The sequence below is a fragment of the Sebastes fasciatus genome, chromosome 14, assembly GCF_043250625.1.
Source record: "Sebastes fasciatus isolate fSebFas1 chromosome 14, fSebFas1.pri, whole genome shotgun sequence".
NCBI lineage: Eukaryota > Metazoa > Chordata > Actinopteri > Perciformes > Sebastidae > Sebastes > Sebastes fasciatus.
The window spans coordinates 33,174,974-33,189,180 of NC_133808.1; the positions used below are offsets into that span (position 1 = coordinate 33,174,974).

Sequence of the window (14,207 nt, forward strand, 5' to 3'; positions counted from 1 at the left end):
CACTCGTACTCGGCCTCGTCGTCGAACACCGACTTGTGGACGATGAGGATCCTCTGGACGCCCTTAGAGACGATCTCGTACTTCTTTCCTTTCCTGATCTCACTGCCGTCCTTGAACCAGCGAACCTGCAGCACAAACACACGTCACGTTTCAGCATCGCTGCGTCACCTCGCGTCCTCCGTACAGAGTAACGACGGAGCTCGATGCCGATTGGTCGGCGGGTCTCACCTTGGCCGACTCGCGGGACACTTCACATTCAAACTTAGCGGATTCTTTCTCTCTGACCTCGACGTCCTGAAGAGGCTTCATGAACTCCACATGAGGAGCTGAGGACACAGAGACGACTCCGTTACAGACAACACACTTCATCTGATTTATGTTTATTCATACCCACAATTATGACTGATAAATCATTATACATTATTATATCATTAATTATAAATCATGAAGTATTATTTAATTATTATATCATTATTATTATATATCATTTATTATTATATAATTAATATAATTACCCATTTCTATTTAATTATAATTATAAATGATTATTTAATTACAATATAAATAACCATATAATGAATTATACAATAATTACAAATGATTATATATTTAATTATAAAATACTCCAGAATATTTTAATAAATCCTAAATGTGTCCTTAAAGTAGAGAAGCTGAAGAGGGACAAAAACACTTCAGAAGTATGGAGGCCCAGACACGCCAGGATCATAATGTGACTATCTACAAGTTATGACTTCATAACTTAAAAATATGATTTCCTACTATTGGATGGTTAAGACAATTAAAATAATAATTTCTACATTTGGTTAATACTTATCATTAATAAATAAATAAATAAATAAATAAAAACCCACACAAAATGTTCATAATGGAAGAAAGGCAGGAATAGTCCTACATACGCATTAAATATGGAAGCTGAAGAGGGACAATTCATATTTGGAACATAAATATTTTATATATTTAATTATAATAACGACGGTGACTTTCCAAAATGTTTTAATTTATTTTTGAATAAAAATAAATATGTAAATGCAGTATGAATATGTTTAATCAGCTGTAATGAACCCTGATTGGTCTCCAGCTGAGAGGAAGTGATGAGAAGTGATGAAGTCTGGTTCTTACGTGTGACCTCCAGGAAACAGGACGTCTTGAACTCTTGGGCGTCACACGTGTACATCTTTGCTTCGTCCGGCGTACAGTCCTGGATGACCAGCGCTCTCTTGCGTCCGTCGACAATCGTGTCGTACTTCTTTGTCTTCCTGATCTCCTGACCTTCTCTGAACCATCTGACCTCGGCGTTCTCTCTGGAAACTTCACACTCCAGCGTGGCGGTGGCCTCCTCCTCCACCGTCTGGTCCTCCAGCGGCTTGGTGAACTCCACCGGCGGCTCTGAACGCACAGAAACACAGTCGACACGTTAACCACAGACACACCGACGCCGCGATGCGTTCACTGTCCCCGCCCGGTGCGTTCAGGTGACTCACGTCCGACGATGAGCTGAGCCTGAGTCAGGAAGTCTTTGGAGGTCAGTTTGACCTCGCCGGCCTCCGACAGCTTCACGTCTCTGACGGTCAGAGCGTGAACTTTTCCCGCCACGCGAGTCTTCACCTGCACGCACAAACACAACCATCAGTTTCACTTTCACGTTAAAATAACGTCTGATAGGCGCCTGGGTTAGCTCAGTTGGTAGAGCGGGCGTCCATGTATCAAGGCGGCCCGGGTTCGAATCCGGCCTGTGGCCCTTTCCGCATCCACTCTCTCTCTCTCCCCCCTTTCCAAGACTCTATCCACTGTCCTGTCATAAAAATGGAAAATGCCCCCAAAAAAATTTATTTAAAAAAAAATAACGTCTGATAACCAACGACTACCGTGAGAATGATTATTGATTATTGATTAATGAGACATGCTTTAAAATAAACTCATTGTTTTGTTACGTCTTCAGTTTACAACTAAAGAAAACAGGAAATCTGTTTTTTGTTTGATAAATGTACGGAAGCCCTGAAAGGCAAAGAAATATATATTTTTTTTCTCGTGATCCATTTTCTATTATTATTATATTATATTTAGTGAAGCAAGACAAGACAGGTGAAATTTGACAAGACAAACAAAAAAACAAAAACAAAAAAGATAAATAAATAAATATATTATTTAATTTTTTAGTTTATGAATTAAGAACAGTTTTTTCTGATTTTTTAAAGTTTTTATTTTTTCTTTGTCTCTTAAGGGAAACTACGGAAGCCCTAAAAGGCAAGTGAGACTTTATTTTTCTGGTGATCCATCTTCCTGCCGGCGGATGCTAACGTGCTAATGCTAATGTGTGTCTGTCTACCTATCAGCTGGCGTTACAGAGAACAGAGAACAGAGAACAGAGAACAGAGAACAGAGAACAGAGAACAGATAACAGAGAACAGAGAACAGGGAACGGATAACGGAGAACGGAGAACAGAGAACAGAGAACAGAGAACAGAGAACATGGAACAGATAACAGAACAGAGAACAGAGAACAGAGAACAGGGAACAGAGAACAGAGAACAGAGAACAGAGAACAGAGAACAGAGAACAGGGAACGGATAACGGAGAACGGAGAACAGAGAACAGAGAACAGAGAACAGAGAACATGGAACAGATAACAGAACAGAGAACAGGGAACAGAGAACAGGGAACAGAGAACAGATAACAGAGAACAGAGAACAGGGAACGGATAACGGAGAACGGAGAACAGAGAACAGAGAACAGATAACAGAGAACATGGAACAGATAACAGATAACAGAACAGAGAACAGAGAACAGAGAACAGGGAACGGATAACGGATAACGGATAACGGATAACGGAGAACAGAGAACAGATAACAGAGAACATGGAACAGAGAACAGAGAACAGATAACAGAGAACAGAGAACAGGGAACAGATAACAGAACAGAGAACAGAGAACAGAGAACAGAGAACAGATAACAGAACAGAGAACAGAGAACAGATAACAGAACAGAGAACAGAGAACAGGGAACAGAGAACAGAGAACAGAGAACAGGGAACAGAGAACAGAGAACATGGAACAGAGAACAGGGAACGGAGAACGGAGAACGGAGAACAGAGAACAGAGAACAGATAACAGAGAACATGGAACAGAGAACAGAGAACAGATAACAGAGAACAGAGAACAGGGAACAGATAACAGAACAGAGAACAGAGAACAGAGAACAGAGAACAGATAACAGAACAGAGAACAGAGAACAGATAACAGAACAGAGAACAGAGAACAGGGAACAGAGAACAGAGAACAGAGAACAGGGAACAGAGAACAGAGAACATGGAACAGAGAACAGGGAACGGAGAACGGAGAACGGAGAACAGAGAACAGAGAACAGATAACAGAGAACATGGAACAGATAACAGATAACAGAACAGAGAACAGGGAACAGAGAACAGAGAACAGAGAACAGAGAACAGAGAACAGAGAACAGAGAACAGATAACAGATAACAGAGAACAGAGAACAGATAACAGAGAGCAGAGAGCAGAGAGCAGAGAGCAGAGAACAGATAACAGGGAGCAGGGAACAGGGAACAGGGAACAGGGAACAGAGAGCAGAGAGCAGAGAGCAGAGAGCAGAGAGCAGAGAGCAGAGAACAGAGAACAGAGAACAGAGAACAGATAACAGAGAACAGAGAACAGAGAACAGATAACAGAGAACAGAGAACAGAGAACAGATAGCAGGGAGCAGGGAGCAGAGAGCAGAGAGCAGAGAGCAGAGAGCAGAGAGCAGAGAGCAGAGAGCAGAGAACAGATAACAGAGAACAGAGAACAGAGAACAGCAGCTCTTCTGCTATCTCAGAGTATTTTTAACTGCAGCCGACCGGCTGAAGCTTCAACACTGAAACATGAGACTCCGTCTCTGAAACAGTTTGTCTGAAACACATTTAGTTTCTCAAAGTTCAGTTTATGTATAAAATAACTAATATCTAATTATTATCAGCAGGTTTGTTCATACTGTATGTTGTTTGGAAAGCATTCATCATTTTACACAGTATCATTATTACTGATTATATTATTATATATTTATATATATAGACTGTATATATATATAAATATATTTATATATATATATATACAGTATATATTAAAGATTAAAGATAAAGAGACGAGTCAAACTGACCCGATCGCTGGCCTCCATCTTCTGACCTCCCAGGAACCACTCCACCACGATGCCTTCGTACGACAGCTCGCACTCGAATGTCGCCGTCTCTCCGGCCGTCACCGTCACGTCCTTCAGAGGACGCAGCAGCCCGATGGAGCGAGCTGAAGAAGAAGAAGAAGACAAGGACATGGTGAGACGGACCAGCATGCATCTGATCTGAGGTCTGAAGTTAGTGAAGTAGCAGAGAGACGAGTTCGTCCAATCAGAGAGCAGCTGCTCACTTCAGATAACGACTAAAATAAACTCAGCAGCTGATTGGCTGATGGAGACACAGCGAGGGGGGGGGGGGGGGGGGGGCAGACGTAAAGAAGACAAGACGAGTCAAATCATCTCTTTTCATTAATCAGATGCAACAGAGAATATAGAGCATATATATACTGTATATATATATAAACAGTATATAGATATATAATATATATGTATTTTTAACGGGAGTTCAAAGAAGTGATTTCTGTGTCGGCGGAGCTCAACTTTTCCCAACTTAAAGGAAAGTTTAAAACCAGAAGTGATGTTTTTCTGAGAGCCTGAAGAGAAGATGAACAGGTATAATACATATATAGGTATATATGTATATATATATGTATATATATATAATAAATGAAGCGTCACCTTTCACTCGCAGCTGAGCGGTGGATTTTGCGTTGGCTGCTGAGAAGTCGACGCCTCCAGCCATGTCCATACGGACGTTAAAGAGGATCAGTATGTGTTTGGTTCCTTCCTCCTTAATCTCAACATCCTGCAAGAAAACAACAATCAGAACACGTCATACCGACGTCAATGAAGCATCAGTTCATTATTAAATATTAAAGTATATCGGGGGGGGGGGGAGACGACCCAATCAAACCCCAAAAAACGACCCAATCAAACCCCAAAAAATCTGGTTTCAAGTTTTTAGCCACAAAATGTACTTTAAGTATCAAGAGTAAAGAACTCAGTATGCAGAATGGCTCCATTCAGCACCATCACATTTTAATATTTTATATTAATAATATAGTCAAAGTAGTTTAACAACTTCATGTTCTGTGAGAGTTAAACCTATAACCAGGTTAAATAAAGACTATATAATCTGCATCACACGTTTACAGCTGATCAAATATTTTACAGATAAAACTTTAATCTGAATCTGTTATTGTTTCCCCTCTACAGAGGCGTTTGATCTAGAACATACTACAGGTAGTATTTGTATATATATGTATATGATATATATATTTGTATGAGAGCAGACTCACAGGACACTGATGCAGAGCTTCTCCTTTCAGTTTCCAGTTCCCGTGGACGTCCTCTTCTGAAATCTCCGTCTCAAACTTGGCTGTTTCTGTCTCTGTTACCTCGACGCTGTACAACGGACGAGTAACCTTTATGTCGCGCTCTGCAGGGAGGAAGACCAGGAGAAATTACTGAATTATTCTAGATAGAAACAAGAGCTAGATATTGTCTAGCTCCTTTTCAAACAACCCACAACTTTTTTTCGTGCCACAGTACGACTTCAGTTCTTGGCCAAATTTAACTCACTCCACCGCTACGCCGACGATACTCTGCTTTATACGGCAGATGATCACATCAATATTTAGACATTTTGAGGCTGAAAAACTGAATTTACCTTCAATGTTGAGTTTGGCTGTGGTTTTATCTGATCCACAGTCGCAGGTGTACTCTCCAATGTTAGCCTTCTCCGCCTTCCTGACCATCAGGATGCGCTTCTTGCCGTCGGTGCTGATGACGAGGTTCTTGGAGGGAGTGAGCTCCTTCCCGTCTTTAAACCATTTGACGTCGGCGACGGCTTTGCTCAGCTCACAGACCAGCTTCACCTCGTCCTTCTCCACCGCCGTGTAGTTCTGCAGCTTGGTGGTGAAATACAGATCGCCCTCTGCAGGGAAACCAGGAGTGATGTGTTAATTAGGACTACCTTTAAATAAATCTGGTTTTACCGCGTTGACAAGTTCTCTAAAGTCAGTTTTCTGTTCCGTTCTTAGAAAATGTCCGATCCATAACATCACAACTTAAACACTTGAGGTTCCTTCAACAACAGGATCTGGACTACAGTGACATTTAGTATTCCTGTTAGGATCAAGTCCAGATTTCGTAGGCCTACCCATCAGCCTACACATTCTGTGTCCTCAAAAAGCTCTGATGACTTGATTACAGTCTGCAGAAATATTCTCATTTCAGCTGAGCCCCTTACTCCAGTTGTCTTTGCCCTGTTGAACTCTCAGTCAGTGTCTAATAAATCTTTCATCTTAAATGACCTAATTACATCACACAACCTTGATTTCCTTTTCCTCACTGAGACTTGGCTTAAACCTGTTGACTTCTCCCCTCTCATAGAGCTCTGCCCACCCAGTGATGAGTTTCTGAACGCACCAAGGTTAACAGGCCGTGGTGGAGGGGGGGGGGGGGGGTATCGCAGCTGTTTTTAAGAAAAATTGCAATAACTCAGAAACGTAACATCCACTCTCGCATCTTTAATGATCAGTCTGCAGCCATGTTACAGCTTTAAACTGGTTTCTTTCATACTTCACTAACAGATATTTCCATGTTTGCATTAATAATCATGTCTCCTCATCCGCCCCTTTGCGGTGTGGAGTCCCTCAGGGGTCGGTTCTTGGGCCGAACCTCTTCTCATTGTACATGCTTCCTCTGGGTCATTTCTTCAGCAGTTTTCATGACGTGTCATATCATTGTTATGCAGATGACACTCAGATCTATTTTTCAGCCAAAACCAATAATCTCAATCATCTGTCCTCCCTCCATGACTGCTTAGCAGCAACCAAAGACTGGATGTCTCTCAACTTTCTCCACTTAAACCCTGATAAAACAGACATTCCTTTAATAGGACCAGACAATTTTGCTACAGCCGTTCATCCATTTATTGGCCCACTTCAATCCAATATCGGTCCTACAGCTAAGAATCTTGGTATCATCTTTGACTGGTATATGTCTTATGACCATCATGTCACTAAACTTGTCCAGATCTGCTTTCTCCAGTTAAGAAACATTGCAAAACTCAGATGCATCTTGTCCTCCACGGATCTTGAACTATTAATTCACACTTTCATATTCTCCCGTGTAGACTATTGTAATTCTCTCTACACCTGCCTCAGTCACTCTGCTTTAAATCGCCTACAGGTGGTTCAACATGCAGCGGCCAGGTTATTAACCAGAACTAGCCATCGGTCTCACATCACAGCTGTTCTGGAATCCCTTCATTGGCTTCCTGTAAAATTCAGAATCATCTTTAAGATCTTGCTAATTACATTTAAGGCACTGCATGACCTCGACCCCGGTTACATTTATGATCTCCTTGTTCCATATCTGACCTGTGGAACACTTTGATCCTCTAATCTCTGCCTTTTATCCATCCCCCGCTCAAACTGCAAAACAAAAGGTGATCGGGCCTTTTCTGTCTTAACCCCGACTCTCTGGAATCACCTCCCCCCCCCCGATCTATCAGAGCTGCTGAATCTCTGGACTGTTTTAAGTGGCTTCTCCATAGGCCTCATCCACGCGTGTGTTTGTCTGTTTGTGTTTGATCTGTTTCTCATTGTTTCTGTTTCATATTGTAATTTGTCCTTGTTTTCATCATTGTTTGATGTTTCTTCTTGTGTGTGAAGCACTTTGCACTTTGTGTGTTTTAAAAGGTGCTATATAAATAAAGCTTTACTTATTTACTTACATTTCTGTTTTGAGATTTCTTAAACTGTCTCTGGATGTTTTATCTTTTTTAACCTTGAACATTTTTAAACCAGCCAAATCATTTTTAGAAAATGAACTTCTGGATGTTTCCAACACATGAAACAAACTGATCGGGTTCTCAGCCGGTGAAAAGTGACACTGACCGATGACGGTGAGCATGGCGGTGGAGGTCTTGTCCATAGCCTCCACTTTGATCATGGACGTGTCGTCGATGGTGACCTCCTTGAAGGCCAGCGTGTGGATCTTGGCGTGATCCGTCATGTGCACCACCTTGCTGGGATGCAGGCGGACATCGTTCTTGTACCAGACCACCGGGATCTTGTCGTGGGAGAGTTCCACGCTGAACTCGGCTGTTTCGCGCTCCTTCACCGTCACGTCCTTAATCGGTTTGACAAAGTCCAGACGAATACCTGAAATTAAAGAGTCCACAAAAAACAGTGTTAATATTCCTTTCTATAGGTTCTATTGTTGCTGCAGCCTGAATCACAACGGGTCTGTTTCTGTTTCTCAGCTGGAAAGTGGAAAACAAATGGTATAATATGAATTCTGGTATTGGAGTACAAAATACAAATCCAAACCACACATTTGGTTAAAATCCCCAAATGTCTGCTGAAAGCTTTTAAACTAGTCACAGAAATTTAAACCTGAGACTTTGGGTCAAACCTGCAATTTTCAGTAAAACCTGACACTAAAATCTGTGTACTAAAGTACAAAGCCATACATTTGGGTAAAAACACTAAAATTCACATAAAAACTCAATAATTTGGAAAAATAAAACAAATTTAGGGTCAAAACTAGAAAATTCAAGACCCAACATGTGAATTCAGGACAAATTTAGAGTTTAAATTTGGGTAACACTCCACTAAACACTAAACTTTGCAAAAGTTAAATACAAACTTAAAAATGTGAAAGCAGATTAATTTATAATTATTATATAATTATGAATTATATTATTATAAGCTCACTTTAAGTAGAGCTTTTTATTAAAACCAGAGTTACCTTGTATGACCAGTTTGCCGGTCGTCCTCTTGTCCTCGGCCTCAAACATGTATTTGGCCTCGTCGTCAAAGGCGGCCAATCGGATCACCAGAACGTACATGTTTCCTTCCTGGATCATCTCGTACTTCTCGTCGCTCTGCAGCTCCTGAGAACCTTTCAGCCAGCGGAAACTCTTCGTAGTTCTCGACAGCTCCACCTCAAACCTCGCCTCGTCCTTCTCGTACACCTGAACGTCGCTCATCGCCGTGAGGAAGTTCAGAGGAAGTTCTGAAGAGGAAACGCCAAGAAGATGTTTGTACTCTGAAGCTGTGAGAAGGTCGGCTCAGGCTCAAATACTCAAAAACAGGCAAAAAGAGGCAACGTCAGTGTAGATAATACAACCAGGACGAGTTCTGTTGCATTTATTGTTCGTTGAAGACTCTGAGATCTGGAGCAGAAACTACGACATACTTCCTGTTGTTGTTTTATGACAACCAGTGTTCATGGTAACAGTTTGTTGGTTTACCTTTGACCTTCAGGTTAGCAGAACACTTGGCGTTGGCGGCGGCGTACGCCACCTCGCCCGTCATGGAGACTTTACAGTTATACAGGATCAGTGTGTGTTTGCCGCCCTCCTCGATGATGTCAACATCCTGTCAAATAACATCACAAACAGTCATTAATACTGTTCACATCGATAGATATATAATATTAGAGCTGTCACAGTTAAGGTACATAATAAATCCTGATTAACTATATTAATCTATTCACAGCTCTACATAAATAAATAAATCCTCGGTCATGTGACGGTTGAGGAGCTCACAGAAGAAGGACTGAGGACTTCTCCGTTCAGCTTCCACTGGCCGTGGACGTCGTCCTCGGAGATCTCCACCTCGAAACGAGCCGTCTCTCCATCAAACAGCTCCACGCCGTAAATCGGCCGAAGAACCTTGACGTCACGAGCTGGTGGTGAAAAAGAACGATTAACGAGTCAGAATATGAAGCAGTTGTTGTTGTTGGTTAATCGTGTTACATCGTTTCAGTAGATTAATTAAAGCTGCAAGCAGCGATGAACGGGCCCTCGTACCTTCCCGCGTGTTGGGGATGATGACGGTACGCCGACTGACACGGCCAAGCACAATGAAACCAGAACTCTGATGAGCGTAACGACGCCTGCCACAAGACTCTACGACAAACGGTTCACGAGTTATGAAAGGGGGCGCGGCTAACGTCTTGGGGCGGGGCTATGAGTATATTTTTGCATGTAAATGTCCTCAGGACTGGACCAACATCATACCTGAGAAATTTGGAACAGATCGGATTATGTACAGTTGAATTACAACAACTTCCTGTTTCATGGCGAATGGCTCAAAGTGGCTGCCACGCCACGGTCAGGTCCTTCAGTGAAAACTCACCATTTTAATAACTTTTCATCCTGAAGGTCTTAAGATGGTCCTGACCAAATTTCAAGTCGATCTGATTAAATCTGTAGGAGGAGTTTGTTAAAGTACATGCCCTATAAACCGCTAAAAATGTGCGAGAATTGCAGATGAAATTCAAAATGGCTGACTTCCTGTTGAGTTTTGGGCATACCTCCAAGAGGCTTTTTTGTTTGTCTCCACATGTTACATCTGTCTGCCAAATTTCATACATGTAGGTGAAACCGTAGCGAGGGGCTCAATTTTCCAACTTTCTAGGGGGCGCTAGCGAGTCATTTTGCAACACCTAAGCCCGAAACCCTTAAAATATAAAATGTTTCAGCGCGTCTGATAAGTGTGCCAAGTTTAACAACTTGTTGAGCAAGTTAAGGCCTCAAAAAGGCGATTCATTTTAGTGAAAGAGAATAATTCCTACAGTTTCAGTAGGGCCTTCGCTGGCCCGACGTTGTCGGTGCTCGGGCCGATAATGACGATTTCATGGGGTTTACCTTCGATACTGATGCTGGCCGACGTCTTGTCCGTCCCACAGTCACATACGTATGTTCCTTTGTCGCTCTGCTCTATTTTCTTCAGGACCAGAGACCTGCGCGTTCCCTCCGACCTCATCACCAGCAGCTTGGAGGTGATGATCTCCTTCTCGTTCTGGTACCAAACCACGGGGACGTCTTTGCTCAGCTCACAGTCCAGAGACACCTCGTCTTTCTCCGTGGCCGTGTAGTCCTGCAGCTTCACCACGAACACGGCGTCGCCCTCTGGAACACAACCAGACACCAGATTTCAGACTCGTATCTCTGCACACGCTACGAAGACGAGTTCCTCCGAGAAACGGCAAAACAAAGAGTTAAAGATGCTCCGAACTGAGAGCAGAGAAGATGTATATATACTATACTATATTTATAGTACTGATGGATTTCAAAATAAAAGTCAAAGAAAACAAACCATCAAATATTAACTTGATCTTTCTACATGCATCAAAGAATGAAAACACAATATTATAAAATAATAATAATATATAATTCTGGGAGAAACTACCAAAATAACCAATTATGAACAATTAATGTTTAAACTGAACAACAGACAGGAGAACCCGTCAGGAACACAGTAATGTGAACACAGTAATGTGAACACAGTAATGTGAGGTGTGAGACACATGACACATGAATGATAATGATGGGATGGTGACATTCACCCAAAAAAAAAAAAAAAATAATAATAATAATAATAAAAAAAAAATAAAAAAAAAATAAAATATATATATATATATATATATTTATATTATTATTTTTTTCGTTCCTGTGGTCTTATTAGTTTTATTGTTATTACTGTTTTATTTTTTGGTTTCTGATGTGACGTCTTTTGGAAAACAATAAAAAGTGAATTACAAAGGAAAAGAAAACACACGATGTCCTGTAATGAAATCAAGACAATAACATGATGATGGAGGGATGGAGATGAAGGACACATGAGTCCAGAGAGAGGAAAAGGAAGAGGAAGAGGACCAGTAACATGATGATGGAGGGATGGATATGATGGACACATGTTGTGATGAAGAGGAGGAGGAGGAGGAAGAGGAGGGGCGTGGTTACCTATGACGGTCAGTTTGGCCATGGAGTACATTCCTCTGGCCTCTGCCTTTACCTGGCAGGTATCATCTAGAGTCACAGTCCTCATTTCTAGACTGTGTTTCTTTCCTTCCACATGCGTGAGCACCGTTCGGCTCACGTGGAGCTTCACTTCGTTGCGGTACCAGACCACGGGCACGTCGTCGTGCGTCAGCTCCAGCTCAAACCGAGCCGTTTTACCTTCTTTCACCGTTTGGTCCTGAAGCTGCTGAACGAATCTGAGCCTGATGCCTGAAATACACGACGTCGGTGCAACAACACAAACACTTTACAGCCACAGACATGGAAAGACAGCGAAGAGGAAACAACGTGAAGCGTCTCCGACGGGCCGCTTACCTTCCACCGCCAGCTGGGCCGACGACTTGTGGCCCAACACTTCGATGGTGTACTGAGCCTCGTCGTCAAACTCACAGCTGTTTATGATCAGCATGTGTTTCAGTCCGTCGTCCATTATCTCATATTTAGGACTCGGGGTGACGATCTCCACCCCCCTGAACCACATGACCTTTGACACCTCCCTGGTGACGGTGCATTCAAACTTAGCCTGTTTCTTTTCAGGCACAGAAACGTCCTTCAGCGGAGCAACAAAGCCCATTTCGATCTCTGGGAGGCGAACAGTTCGGCAGTTATTCACACAAAAACACCTTTCTTAACGTGGTCCGTCTGAAAATCCTGCGTTTTCTGAGACCCACAAACGCATCACACAAAGAACAAACAAGAGTGTGACGGGTGTTTACCTTTCACGGTGAGCATGGCGGTGGTGACGGCGTTCAGCGCCTGGTACGACACTTCACCGGCCTGATCCAGCTGGACGTTCTTCAACGTCAAGAAACGCTTCCTGCCTTCAACTCGGATGTCACAGCTCTGAGGAACCAAGAACAAGCAAAGACTTCAGTTTTAGGACCAAAACCAGAACTGGAACCGGACCTGCTGGCTTAACCGGCCCTGCTAGATGGAACCGGCCCCGCTAGCTGGAACCGGCCCTTCTAGCTGCAACCGGCCCTTCTAGCTGCAACCGGCCCTTCTAGCTGCGCCGTTCATGCTAATATAACGGGTATTTTACTTTCAACTCTCGTCCCAGACCAGTTCCCAGTGAGACCAGTTCCCAGTGAGACCAGTTCCCAGTGAGACCAGTTCACATTGAGACCAGTTCCCAGTGAGACCAGTTCCCAGTGAGACCAGTTCACATTGAGACCAGTTCACAGAGCGACCAGTTCACATTGAGATCTTACCGGAGACCTCATCAACACCTGGCCCCTCAGCTTCCATTCACCGGCGACATCATCCTCAGATATCTCCGTGTCAAAGTTGGCCTCCTCTTTCTCCACCACCTCCACGTTGACGAGAGGCTTCAGGATCTCAGCTTCACGCTCTGAAACATCCCACAGAGGGCGTCAACAGGAAGTACTCAACACACTACGACACATGATGGATCTGTGAACGGTAATACCGACCTCCCAGCGTGAGCTTGGCCGTGTATCTGCGGTCCTCCACCTCGACGGTGTAGTCGGAGACGTCGTCCGGCTGGCAGTTGTTGATGGTGAGCGTCATGTTCTGTCCGTCTTTGTTGATCTCCACCTTGTCGGACACAGCGAGTTCGTTGTCTCCTTTGAACCACTTCCAGTTGGGAGTGTCCTTGAACAGCTCACACTTGAACGTGGCCTTGGCCTTCGGTTTCACGTGCTGGTCTCTCAGAGGCTTCACCAGCCAGTCTTTGATGATCTCTGAGGACGGACAGATCATATCAGTTCAAACAAAGAGCAGCTCTGAGTGTTACAGCCTGCCTGGTTACAAACATATCTGTAGTCAACAGTTTCAAATCATTGCTCGAGGAACAGGGCTCTCAGATCTGTGACTTTATCATCCTGCACATCCGGCATCCGGCATCCGGCACGTGCCGCTGAAGTTGATCTCAAACTGAGCTGTGTCGTCAGCATAGACTGCTCTCTTCCCCTGAGAAACGACAGTTGGTGTAGCTCTGTTGTTTTTCAGGGGAAGAGAGCAGTCTATGCTGACGACCGGGTGGAAACAGTTTGGACTTTACAGTCTGTTCAGAAACAGACTGAGATAACGGAAAGAAAAAAAAGGGTGAAAATTTGTAAAAATATTATAAATCGGGAGAAATACGGGAGAATTGTGACCCCGGGAGGAAACCGGGAGGAAACCGGGAGAGAGCGATGAAAAACGGGAGGGTTGTGTGTGGTTGGTAGCTCGACACTAAGTTGCCTTCACTGGAAGTCCGACAGCGGAACATCCCTCTTG

General features: G+C 43.3%; 1 protein-coding gene across 1 annotated transcript in view; it reads right to left on the bottom strand.

The window, feature by feature from the left end:
- The window catches only part of ttn.1 (titin, tandem duplicate 1), a 227,197-nt gene that overhangs the window by 98,628 nt on the left and 114,362 nt on the right, over positions 1 to 14,207 (bottom strand). Inside the window, exons 67-84 of the mRNA XM_074658001.1 lie at positions 13,400 to 13,669; positions 13,178 to 13,317; positions 12,683 to 12,809; positions 12,282 to 12,548; positions 11,910 to 12,176; positions 10,812 to 11,075; positions 9,708 to 9,847; positions 9,411 to 9,537; positions 8,906 to 9,172; positions 8,050 to 8,316; positions 5,814 to 6,080; positions 5,443 to 5,582; positions 4,823 to 4,949; positions 4,172 to 4,314; positions 1,503 to 1,626; positions 1,141 to 1,407; positions 229 to 326; positions 1 to 125 (exon numbers count right to left, since the gene is read on the bottom strand). The exon at positions 1 to 125 is cut by the window's left edge and continues 44 nt beyond it. Coding sequence (XP_074514102.1) covers positions 1 to 125; positions 229 to 326; positions 1,141 to 1,407; positions 1,503 to 1,626; positions 4,172 to 4,314; positions 4,823 to 4,949; positions 5,443 to 5,582; positions 5,814 to 6,080; positions 8,050 to 8,316; positions 8,906 to 9,172; positions 9,411 to 9,537; positions 9,708 to 9,847; positions 10,812 to 11,075; positions 11,910 to 12,176; positions 12,282 to 12,548; positions 12,683 to 12,809; positions 13,178 to 13,317; positions 13,400 to 13,669 — 3,427 coding nt within the window. The remainder of the gene's footprint in view (positions 126 to 228; positions 327 to 1,140; positions 1,408 to 1,502; positions 1,627 to 4,171; positions 4,315 to 4,822; positions 4,950 to 5,442; positions 5,583 to 5,813; positions 6,081 to 8,049; positions 8,317 to 8,905; positions 9,173 to 9,410; positions 9,538 to 9,707; positions 9,848 to 10,811; positions 11,076 to 11,909; positions 12,177 to 12,281; positions 12,549 to 12,682; positions 12,810 to 13,177; positions 13,318 to 13,399; positions 13,670 to 14,207) is intronic.